This window comes from Hyperolius riggenbachi, chromosome 10, assembly GCF_040937935.1.
Source record: "Hyperolius riggenbachi isolate aHypRig1 chromosome 10, aHypRig1.pri, whole genome shotgun sequence".
NCBI lineage: Eukaryota > Metazoa > Chordata > Amphibia > Anura > Hyperoliidae > Hyperolius > Hyperolius riggenbachi.
Window position 1 is genome coordinate 41,061,863 of NC_090655.1, and position 12,550 is coordinate 41,074,412.

At 47.3% G+C, this 12,550-nt stretch overlaps 1 protein-coding gene across 9 annotated transcripts in view; it reads right to left on the minus strand.

Annotated features, from left to right (window-relative positions):
• ADGRA1 (adhesion G protein-coupled receptor A1) overlaps nt 1-12,550 on the minus strand; it is a 1,508,265-nt gene that overhangs the window by 1,026,668 nt on the left and 469,047 nt on the right. For 8 of the 9 annotated variants that reach the window (XR_011024437.1, XR_011024435.1, XR_011024438.1 and 5 more), the window contains one exon: nt 5,437-5,601. Coding sequence is in view for 2 of the 9 variants with exons in the window: in XM_068257544.1 (XP_068113645.1) it covers nt 5,437-5,601 (165 nt within the window). In the remaining 7 variants the exon portion in view is untranslated. Of the gene's footprint in view, nt 1-5,436; nt 5,602-12,550 lie in introns of those variants that run through there. The other variant, XR_011024440.1, reaches the window with a different exon arrangement.

Sequence of the window (12,550 nt, forward strand, 5' to 3'; positions counted from 1 at the left end):
AGAGGCATCTTTTTGATCACCCCTTGGCTTACGAAAAAACTTTTTAGTTTTTAGGAAAAACTTTCTTTTTTATTCGATGTTCTTTCCAAAGCTGAATCCAGCTCTGATCCAAACAACAATTCTCCTGAAAAAGGTACATCACACAGCCTATTTTTGGATGAGATGTTACCATCCCATGTTTTAAGCCACAAAGCTGTATGAGAAACATTAGAGCAGTGGACCTGGCTGTAAACTCAATTGCTTCAGCAGAAGCATCTGCTAAATATGCAGCAGCTTTAATGAGAATAGCAATAGAATTCAACGATTGCTAACAGGGCCGGCCCGCTCATGAGGCGGGGTGAAACTTTTGCCTAAGGCAGCAAACTTCTAGGGGCGGCAGCCACCCGTCCGTGGGTGCGAGGGGGCCGCTGAGTCGGAGGGGTAGCGGGCAGGACGGGGGTATTGGGCCTAGCGGTGGGGAGGGGGGTCGGACCCCCCTCCCTCGCCTGGGTCCCCCGATCTGCGCTTCCCTCCAGCTGTAAATAGGAAGCAGCCGATAGTAAAAGGCACGGGCGGGGGGGACTCACCTGTTCCGCGTTCCAGCATGCGCTCCACTGACGTCACTTCCTGCAATACACTTACAATACAGTGGGCGGCGTTGCAGGAAGTGACGTCAGTGGAGTGCACACTGGAACGCGGAAGAGGCGAGTCCTCCCCGCCCGTGCCTCTTACTATCGGCTGCTTCCTAACTATTTACAGCTGGAGGGGAGCGCAGATCGGGGGACCCAGGCGAGGGAGGGGGGGTCTGACCCCCCTCCCCACCGCTAGCCCCAATACCCCTGTCCTGCCCGCTACCCCTCCGGCTCGCTACTCCTCCGGCTAAACAAGTGCACCAGCCAGTATACTAGCTCTGAGCTTATTAATCCACAGCTCCAAAGTTCTGGCCACACATGTAGAGGCAACAGCCAGCTTAAACATAGCCGCACTAGCCTCCCAAGACCTTTTCAAATAAGCATCCACCTTTTTATCAAGTGAATCCTTCAGCTTTGTATAATTGATTATGAATAAACAAATTAGCTACCACATCCTTACTCAACTCCAAAAGAGTCATTAATGGCAGCAATCAACACCTCTGTATCCTCAATACGGAATTTAAACTTTGAAACATATTCAGATTCTATTTCTCTAGCGTCTGAATCCTCCGAACTAGCTGCAACCTCAGCCTGACTAACATCAACTTCAGTCACATATACTCCAACCTGAGAAGTAGATGGATTAGCATTCAATAATGAGGACTTAATTGATTCCAATGAAGTATTAATTTCCTCTCTAAACGATTGTAATGTATCCTGAACAAAGTGACCCGGCTCCTCCCCATAACCCTTTTTAAGCACAACTGACAGAGTCTTTGCATAGGGCAACATCAGCTTAAAATTGCACAAAGGGCATCTCTTATAATTAGGAGGGGCCTAGGCCTACCTGCAGCAGCAGCTTCAGCAGTTTTAGCAGCAGCCTCAGTTTTGGCCTGCAAACAAACAAAACAACAAGGCATGTAACTCTGTTCACAGCTATAGCACATTCAGCCCAGAAAGAGAAACCATTATCTCACTTTCTGGGCGGCCTGATTGCTCACAATCCTCTCAGCGTCTGACATGTCTTCAAACTGTCACGTCCAGCGCAGGATCAAACTGCTAAGCAACAGTGCTAACAGGCCCGCGCAGCCTCCCCTTTAAAACACATACGGCCTGCCGCGATTGGATGAGGGGCGGACCGAAAGTTCAGAAGGAGTAATGAGCCGGCTCTACAAATTGCTACATTTGGCATACCCACCGGAAATTATGCATCCGGACGCGGCCAAGCTTCCTAATGGCTGCAATACGCTCCACATGGCCGCCGGCTTACCTCCGTCCAGCTCCTCCGTAGCAAGGCCGGCAAGGGGAAACTCCCGCCTTCCACGCTTGCTCTCCCTGGAAGCAGGAGAGAAAGGTAGGCAAACCACAGCAAAAGTTCCAGCCCGGGGTGCATGGCCAGACTGCCTCAGTACCGCAGCCTTAGCCACTCAGAGAGATCCACCTGCAGCCCAGCACGCAGGCTTCACCCAGAGGGGAGAAGCCGACCTGCCTGGACGCAGGAACAAACAGCACTGAGGGTGGACTAACCATGTGACTTTTTTAAAGGGGAAGTGCTGTCTGTTCCTGTTCCTGGGACGAGCGACGTCTCACCTTTGCCCTGAAGGATTGTGGGAAAAAAGATGTTTCAAGGGGTCTAACATCTGAGATTTTGCATGGATGAATGGGATAGACACCAAAAGTCCTGGGGAAAAATCTGGATTTGACGCAAAGCAGCGTTTTAAGGGCAGAAATCACATTGCATGCTAAATTGGAGGCCTAAAGTGCTTTAAAACATCTTGCATTTGTATACATCAATCAGGGAGTGTAATTAGAGTACTGTTTCACACTGACACACCAAACTCACTGTGTAATGCACCGCAAACAGCTGTTTGTGTTGTGACGTCCGTGTTGGACTGGTGCGCACCATGGCGAGAGTGCAGGCGATAGCGGTTTTCAAGCCCATATGGTCACCAGGCTGAGGGAGCTCAATGACAGAACAACAGTGATTGTCCAGCTGATCGAATTTGGTCTGTCCACAATGAAGCAACGATCTTATTATCTTTGGTGTGCCCCCCCCCCCCCCCCAAGACACTCATATAGCCGGCGGTCATTGCTTCATTGTGATACGCAAGCTCTTTCACTGCAGCAAGGTAATTATCACGAAGGGGGAGCCGCAGTGCAGCCAGAAAAATTAGGCAGGCATGTACACGCACCAGAAAACTTATTATAGCGGCCGCTGCTAGCAGCGGCCTTAAAAATTCAGGAATCTGCCTGGAGTCCTGGTGGACCCTGTTGTTGCTGGCGGAGAAGGCAGTCAAGTGGCCTGCAGGCAGAGATGCTATGTGGGGACCGACTTAGTCTCAGGGCACGCAGTCACACGGCGTGCAGGCAGAGATGCTGTGTGTGGGGACTGACTTAGTCTTCGAGCAGGCCTGAGCATGCTTTGCAGACCAGGCATCCGTGGTCAGATGGACCCTTGACCCAACGCTGTGTGCCAAAGATGTCACCACTTGCCTTTCAACATCACGGTACAGTTTAGGTATCGCCTGTTTTGAGAAAAAATTGCGGCCTGGTATCTTCCACTGCGGTGTGTGGCTTTTGTGTGCTGCTTTTCCTTAGGTGGTCATCCCATTGCAGTTTGTGCTTTGTAATAATGTGCCTTCGTAAGGTAGTTGTCCCTATGCGGGTCTTGGTCTTTCCACGCCTCAATTTTCGGGGGCAGAGAGTACAGATGGCATTGCTCTTATCTGAGACTGACACACAAAAAAAAGTCTAGACCGCTGAGCCCTGGGGTGATGGCATTTTGGTGGTGGTGGCCGACTGAGTGTTAAGTGGGGTGCCAGAATCAGAGCAGGAGGAGGAAGATATGTCACGCTTCTGTGCGGAAGCTGAGAAAGATGAGGTGTTCTGTGTTAAATAGTCAACTACGTCCTATTGGGGGTTGATGGCACGTGCCTTCTTCTGAACACTGTACTTTGGTCGAGGGCCACACGAAATCACAACAGCGCGACCTCGAACAGACCTGCCAGGTGGCCTGCCTCTGCCTCTTGTTTTGTCCATATTGGGGGGGTGGGATGAAGTGAAAGGTATGCACTGACTTGACTAATACAATGTACGGTTACACAGGTGCAGTGAACAGGTATGCATGGAGTGGTATATCACACTGCGTGCGCTCACGTGGGTAGGTGGTTATATGCAGTGCTGCTGAGTAGTACAAATGTGCACCTGTCACACACACATACCGTGAACAGACAGTGAACAGGTGCAGTGATTGGGATTACAAATTTGCAGCTGCCTGTCTCACACACAGGTAGTCACTGCATGTGCTGGGCCTGGCAGTGGAATTAAGGGGCCAAAGGCTAGCTGCAACTGACTGACAAGGCTGTATATAAATATAATGCAAGTGGGCCACACACACACACAAAAAATAGATCACAAGAACAAGATTAGCTCTCAAAAGAGCTGTTGAGGGGTGCTTTTTTTTGCAATAAGAATCAGCAAGGAGCAAGCTAACAAGCCTACAAGAGTCTAACTAAGCTTTCCCTATGAGAGTCTGCAGCAGCTCTCCCTTTTCTAATTACTGCAGGCACACGAGTGAGTAAAATGCCTGACGCTGCTTGCCTTTTATAACGGGGGGAAGGGCCTCCAGGAGGGAGTGTAGCCTGATTGGCTACAATGTGCCTGCTGACTGTGATGTAGAGGGTCAATGTTGACTCTAATGATGCACTATGGGGGCGAATTGAACTTCCGCAAAAGTTTGCGGTTCTCCGCGAACGCAAACCACGGACGTTTGCCAGGAACCATTCGCTGGCGAACCGTTCGGGCCATCTAGTGTGCAGGTCTAGAGCTCTGTCCAACCCGCATCCTCAATCAGCGCATCTCGTCTCTGATGACAGTGCACAGTCTCACATACACGGCTAGTAGTCGAGTAGGCGCGCCCGCACATAATCCACGAGACGCCCTAAGAAAGGGAGTCTTGGTATCTGCTCCGGAGTCTACTGAAAGTAAATAAAGCACACGTAGGTAAAAGGGAGGGCGTGGATGGTGTCCCAGGAGGATAAAACATTGAAATTGGTACTTAAGTTTTTTTTCACAGATTCGCATCGCAAGTCCTTAAATACTTTTAGCCATAATCACAGACCCTGAACAAGCATGCAGATCAGGTGTTCTTGCAATAGGGTAGATCACAGTCCTGGAACAGCTTCAGGAAGGATATTCCTGGTTTCGCCGGTGCCATGCCTCACCCAGGTCACCCCCCTGGGGATTTTGGAACATGCATACAGTGAAGAGGCGGCACACAACAGGCTTGCTATTTAAAGCATATATTCGTGGTGGAGCAACACGATCAGGTGTTCTGACTGAAGCCGAACTGGATTAGCTGCATGCTTGTTTCAGGTGTGTGATTCAGACACTACTGCAGTCATAGAGATCAGCAAGATAGCCAGGTAGTATTGCTTAGGAAATAAATATGGAAGCCTCGCTTAAGGTTTCTTTAACTGTGTGCCTGTGTGGGAGTGAAAATGAATACACTGTGCATGCGCATGATGCCAACGCAGGTGTACACAGAGTCTAGAGGGATGACGTGCACATGCCTTAAGCTATGGACAAAAGCCCACAGCCAAAACCACATAAAAGCCCGGTCAGGATTGAGGATAGGTGAGGCTAACAGGTAGACAACTGACAAGGGGCAACAGGCAATGCCTCCTTTACCCCTCCTGTATGCTATAAGCAGGTCGACAAATAGTTAAAGTGTAGCTCAGCATTATAAAGTGCCCATATATGACCTTCAGAAGAACAGTTCTAGAGTATAGTGGAACCTAATAAAAAAGCAAGATAAAATATTCACCTAAAATCACCTCTGTTATTGACTATCCGTTCCGTGGGGCAATACGGTGCTCCTGTCTCCAGAACTACTATCTCTAGCTGCTTAGAGATGCTTCCATAGGAAGTGTTTACTTGGCATTCCCAGACTCCAGAGGCCTCTACATCAACACTAGACAATATCAGATCGCTGCAAATCAAAAAGAGAGATAGAGTATTAGAAGTGTAAAATGGTGCTTGCTACTGTTGCTAATTAATGTTAATAGCTACTTAATCGCCACAGACGCGCAGGCCAAGGATAATGGTCGGCCACATGCTCAGCTGGTAATAAAATATGGCATATGGGGTATGGTTTTAACACGAAAAAGGTCAAATAATTAATTTTTATGTGTTTCATAACCTGTGGGATGTGTCATGTAAAAATTAGGAAGGGTGAAAAATGGAAAAAAAAACGGGTATTTTCTGCATTTACAACTAATTATTCCACATAAAGCTCGAAAAATAGTTTTGGGAACAAATTATTACCCAAAGAAAGCGTAGACTGTACTGAAACAAACAATGTATGCATCACTAAAATGGTACAAGTAATTAAGAAGTTAGTGTTGTATCAAAACGACACAGCGAAAGTGTCAAAAATGTCAGGAACCTTAAAGAAAACCTGGACTGAAAATTAAAAGTCAAAATAAACATACACAAGTCATACTATCCTCCTGTGTAGACACCTCTTTCTCCTCTCCTGCGTCCCATTTGTCCACTGTGATCAATGGAATTCTCCATCCTCCATTTTGAAAATGGCCATTACCCCATAACAGCTTTCTGATCAGCACTTGAGCCATAGGGAAACATAGACATTACCGGACACATCAGTTGTCCTCTCATTTATAACTAACAGCAACTGATTTATAACTGACAGCAACTGATATATTTCAGTTCTGACAAAATGTTGTCAGAACTGGAAGGGATCATTGTCAGAAGAAAATGGTGAGCTTCTGAGAGAAACTGATGGCAAGGTAACTATGTAATGTTCATTTGAAGGTACCTCATGTGTTTATTTTAAATAATTTTACTCAGTTCAGGCTCCCTTTGAAGAGACTCTGAAGTCTCAAAAAAAGTATTTTTATTTAACAAATATGTTTAATATGTTAGCCCTAACTAAAGCGTCACATTCCTGATGCTGTACACTATCTAAATCCCCCCCAAACTCCCCAGGGGGCAATCCGGGCAGTGCTTCTGTGAGAGGCAGAGCTATGAGCCGCAGCTCTGCCTCTCAGTGCGTCTGTCAGTGGCGGATTGCCGCCTCTCCCCCACCCCTCTCAGTCTGCCTTCACTGAGAGGGGCGTGGAGAGGTGGAGATCCGCCACTGACAGACGCGTGTGAGGCAGGGCTGCAGTTCATAGCTCTGCCTCACACTGAAGCGTTTAGGGCAGCAAAATCCACGACCAAGAAAGTGGTGGATTTTGCAGGGGAGAGGGAGGGCAAGTTAGGGGGGATTTAGATAGTTTACAGCGGCGGGAATGCAGTGGTTTAGTTAGAGCTAATATGTTAAACACATTTGTTGAATAAAAATGTTTTTTTTTTTATACTTCAGTGTCTCTTTAAGGGGAAAAAAAACGTTGGAACACAAACCATTTAAGGAACCTAAAGTGAGAGGAATATGAAAGCTGCCATCTTCATTTCTATTAACAAAAAAAAAAAAAAAACTAGTTCCCTGGCAGTCCTGATAATTATTTGGCTTCAGAATAGGGCTACTGCCAAGGAGGTGTAGGATTGAGTTCAGGGCCAGTGGTTGCATCAATGACGCGTCATTAGAAGCCGGCACTAGAGAAAGCCGCACACTGAAGCCGGATGTCTTCAATCACTGCGGGCAAGATGGAGGAGGTAAGCTGCTGCCGCTAAACTGCTCGTGGACCCGGAGGCAGAAACGGGGGAAGGGGCGGAGACAGCAGCGGGGGGCAGGCCAGGCCAGCGGGGACACATGAGGACGCTGGGGGGGACAAGAGGTCACAGGAGGGCGACCACATGGGGGACCAGAGGACACAGGGGGACCACAGGGTACAGGTGGGGGGGACAAGAGGACACAGGAGGGCTACCACATGGGGGACCAGAGGACACGGGGGGGACCACAGGGTACAGGAGGGGGAACAAGAGGACACAGGAGGGTGACCACAGGGGGGACCACAGGGTACAGGGGGGACCAGAGAACACAGGAGAGTGACCACAGGGGGGACCACAGGGTACAGGGGGGACCAGAGAACACAGGAGGGTGACCACAGGGGGGACCACAGGGTACAGGGGGGACAAGAGGACACAGGGGGCAACCATAGGGCACAGGGGGACAAGGGGACATAGGAGGGCAACCACAGGGCACAGGGTGGCAACCACAGATCACAGGGGCGTACCAGAGGGCACAGGGTGAGACCACAGGGCACAGGGTGAGACCACAGGGCACAGGGTGAGACCACAGGGCACAGGGGGGAGACCAGAGGACACAGGGAGGAGACCAGAGGACACAGGGAGGAGGCCAGAGGACACAGGGGGAGACCACAGGACACTTTAGGTAGACAGGGTGAGAGAAGAGGGCACATGAGGTACACAGGAGGACAGCATTTGAGGGAGGGCATGTACAAGACACTCCTGAAATATGGACGCAACAGGTTTAGTTTATATTTTTTTCCCTGTTTTTTGCCCTCTAAACCTGGGTGTGTCTTATATTCCGGAGCGTCTTATATGGCGCGCAATACGGTAGTTAATCCATGCCATGCACAGATGATTATTGTGGCTTTGTACAATTAATACGAGGACATTGCATTCCATCAGTTCTGGAGATGTGTTTAGCTAACAGGGAAAACAAAGATGATTTGCATATTCAGCAGTGATGCACTGCGGAACACCTCAAAGCTCACTCTGCCTGTATAATCCCCGCACTTCCTCATTCCGCCGGCTCTACGTTCCACGATGGTTACAATGTAACTCCTGGCCGGAGGACCACGTGATCGAGGACGGGAGACTGGCCGTCCTGCTGTGGGAAGTAACGCTGCCGCAGTCGGAGCAGCGGGGATATCGGGATTACAGCCAAGTCTTTGCCCTCATTCAAACACAGCGCATGTTTTTTTCCTGTCCATGCGCTGACTCTGCAGAATAAGGTACTGTAGCCTAATTGTTTGCTGATCAGCGGCAACCGGTATAGTAACAGAGTGTCCTGTTTGAATTCTCCCCTGCGCTGAGGTAATATTGTATTACTGTATTTCCATGATTGTTTTACAAAAGGACTACCTGGAAAGGATCTATACAAAAATGTTGGCCAGCCTCTCTACTTGAATGCACACTATTTTGGCAGTTGGATTTAGTAATGCAGAAAACATCTGACTTTATCGAGCACTTAGGAAAATGTCAATTCATAAAGGCTCTTACCATATAAAAACAACTGACATTATCGAGCAGTGAGGTAAATACCTCAACCAATGTCATTAACCTCCTGGGCAATAATCCCGAGCTGAGCTCGGGGTATGTCGCGCAGGAGGAGTTCTCAGGCCCTGGTGGGCCGATTTGCATAATTTTTTTTTTTATACACGCAGCTAGCACTTTGCTAGCTGCGTGTAACTTCCGATCACCGCCGTTCGCCGCCGATCCGCCGCTACCCGCTGTGCCGTGCAGCCCCCCCCCCCCTCCCCGACCCCTTGCGCAGCCTGGCCAATCAGTGCCAGGCAGCGCTGAGGGGTGGATCGGGACTCCCTCTGACGTCACGACATCCATGACCTCGGTGACGTCATCCCGCCCCATCGCCATGGTGACCAGGGAAGCCCAGCAGGAAATCCCGTTCTGAACGGGATTTCCTGCTTACTCTGATCGCCGAAGGCGATCGGAATGGGTGGGGGGATGCCGCTGCGCAGCGGCTATCATGTAGCGAGCCCAGGGCTCGCTACATGATTTAAAAAATAAAAAATTTAAACAAAAAGTGCTGCGCCCCCTCCTGGGCGATGTAATTATATCGCCCAGAGGGTTAAATGTCAATTCATAAAGCCTACATTATGCGGTAAAGCCACAAAACAATACCTTCTGCTTTGAAGTGGTGAAAAGAATGCGGAGTGTGTGCGAGGAGACTGTGCTGGGAGGCGTGACTCACAAGCAGAAGCAGTGAGAGCTGTGACTTACAGGAGCAGGGAGACAATAGAAACAGCCCCTGTTATTCTGCAAGTCTGAATGATGGAATGGGATAGGACCCACAGCCTTCTCAGGCGGGACAAGCTTTTTAACCCCCCTCTCCTCCAGGCAGAAGCAGAGCGATCGGATTTGGAACAAAACAAGCTTCCCCTCAATACCTTCGACTGTTTAATCTCTTGGGTTCCTGTTTGAAGATCTGTAGGAACTAGAGAGGAAAATCACCTAAGCATGGCATGTGTAAGACTTCTTGAAGTTCTTCTAAAGGTGGCCACACACCAGGGCCGGCGCTACCATAGAGGCAAAGGAGGCAGCTGCCCCAGGGCCCCAGAGCTTGTAGGGGCCCCCAGTGGCTACAAGAGGAAAAACATTTTTAAATCGGCCTTATAGTTTTTGAGAAAATCGATTTTAAAGTTTCAAAGGAAAAAAAATACACATTTAAAAACCTGCCGACTTTAATGGTTAATAGCAAATCCAGAAACCCTAAATTTTCAGGATATGTTAAGGAGATCATTAGGAATAAGAAGAAAAACAATTTTTCAAAAAGACCTTATAGTTTTTGAGAAAATCGAATTTAAAGTTTAGAAGGAAAAAAGTATACTTTTAAATGCGGTAAATGTCACTTTTAGTAGCAAACCTAACGGTAGTGTAATTTTACATGCATCAAACGAAAGCGCAATAAATTTCCTGACGGGGTTTCCAGGGGGTCCATACGCAGCCGCAGCGCTTTGGCCAGGGATCGCTATACAGCCGCAATATGGCTGCATGAAGATCCCTGGCATTTTTTCCTATTTTCCCAATTTTTTTTTTATGTTTAGAGTGTGGAATTTTTTTTTTTTTTAATTATGTGGGGTCCCCCCTCCTGAAACTTTTTAACCCCTTGTCCCCCATGCAGGCTGGGATAGCCAGAATGTGGAGCTCCGACCGATTGGGACTTCACACCCTGACTATACCAGCTGCAATAAAAGGTCCCCTAATGCCGATTTTTGTTCCGGGGTATATGTTGGGGGGGGGGGGAGGGGGCCAGGTTTATTTTGCCCTGGGGCCCCATTGTTGCTTAAACCGGCCCTGCCACACACCATACAATTTTTTAAATATCTGTTCAATTTAAGAATTGCAATCAATTTTTCTGACTGATTGTAACATTTCAAAAATATAACCAAAGTACCACATACCTATGTTCAATTACTTCCTCAATTATGATAAAAATGATTGGAAACTCATAAAATTGCTAGGGTGTGTATATTAATAAACAATCCAACACACACCATACAATTTTTAGTAGAAATTGAAGAGAAATATCTGGCATTCCAGATCGATTTAAATTGAAAAAAAAAACGGGAAATACGATTGGATTTTTCAGTCGAATAAAAAAAAAAAGCTTTCGATTTTTTCGAGAGATACGATCATTTTTATCGAATTACTGTAAAATCGGATCATTTTATTGTATCGTGTGTGGCCACCTTACAGGGACACTTAAGCCAGAAAAAAAAAATGAGTTTTACTCACCTGGGGCTTCTACCAGCCCCCTGCAGCAGTCCTGTGCCCACACAGCCACTCACTAATCCTCTGGTCCCCCACTGCCAGCTAGTTTCGTTTTTGCCGACAGGCCCGTCAAGACTGGCCATGCGTAGCTTTTTTCGCATTCCCGACTGTAATTAGCGGTACTGCGGGCCGCAACGCATACAAAAATACGCGTTGCCGCATTACGAATGCATAGATATGCGGCAATAGCCTGCAATAGCGCTAATTACAGTCGGGAATGCGGAAAAAGCTACGCGTGGCTAGTCCTGACGGGTCTGTCGGCAAACGAAACTAGCTGGCAGCGGGGGACCAGAGGATTAGTGAGTGGCTGCAAGGGCACAGGACTGCTGCAGGGGGCTGGTAGAAGCCCCAGGTGAGTAAAACTCATTTTTTTTCGGGCTTAAGGTTCACTTTAAGCTGTGGCAATTAAATAGAATGTTAACCACTTAAGCTCTCAGTCGTTTTCACTTTATGCATCCGAGCAATGTTCACCTCCCATTCATTAGCCTTTATCACTACTTATCACAATGAACTGATCTATATCTTGTTTTTCCGCCACCAATTAGGCTTTCTTTGGGGGGTACATTTTGCTAAGAGCTACCTTACTGTAAATGCATTTCAACAGTAAGAATAAGAAAAATAATGAAAAAATTCATTATTTGTCAGTTTTCGGCCATTATAGTTTTAAAATAGTACATGCCTCCATAATTAAAACCCACGTATTGTAATTGCCCATTTGTCACGGTTATTTCACCATTTAAAGTATGTCGCTATCACAATGTATCGCGACAATATTTAATTTGGAAATAAAAGAGCATTTTTTTCCGTTTTGCATTCATCACTATTTACAAGCTTATAAAAAAAAAATACAGAGACATATTTCATCTTTATATAGATATTTAAAAAGTTTAGACCCTTAGGTAAATATTTATGTGTTGTTGTTTTTTATAGTAATGTTTTTTTTTTTTTTTATTAAACATTTTATGTGGGCATTTTTGGGAGGGTGGGATATAAAAGTGTTTTATTTGGGGAAATATTTGTGTATTGTAATGTTTTTTAACTTTTACTTGTAGTTTTACTTTTTGGCCACAAGATGGCAATCTTGAGTTTGTTTACATGACGTCACTCTAAGCGTACAATGTACGCTTAGAGGAACATAGCTTCAGAAAAAGCGTAGCTTCCGAGCGAAGCTGTCGATTTTTCAGCGGGGGAGAGGAATCAGTGATCGGGCTCCATAGCCCGATACATTGATTCCGTGGCTACCGAAGCCGCGGCCGGGAGTGCGCATGCAGGCGCGCGATCGGCCGCGGGAGCGCGCCTGTCCTTGACGTTTTTATACGTCAAGGAGGACAAAGTGGTTAAGAAAGACTAATACAGATTCAGAGCAGATTCAGAGCAAGCAGAGACAGTATAATAAAAACATGTACAGTACATCAGGGATGTCTGGGATGCCTCTT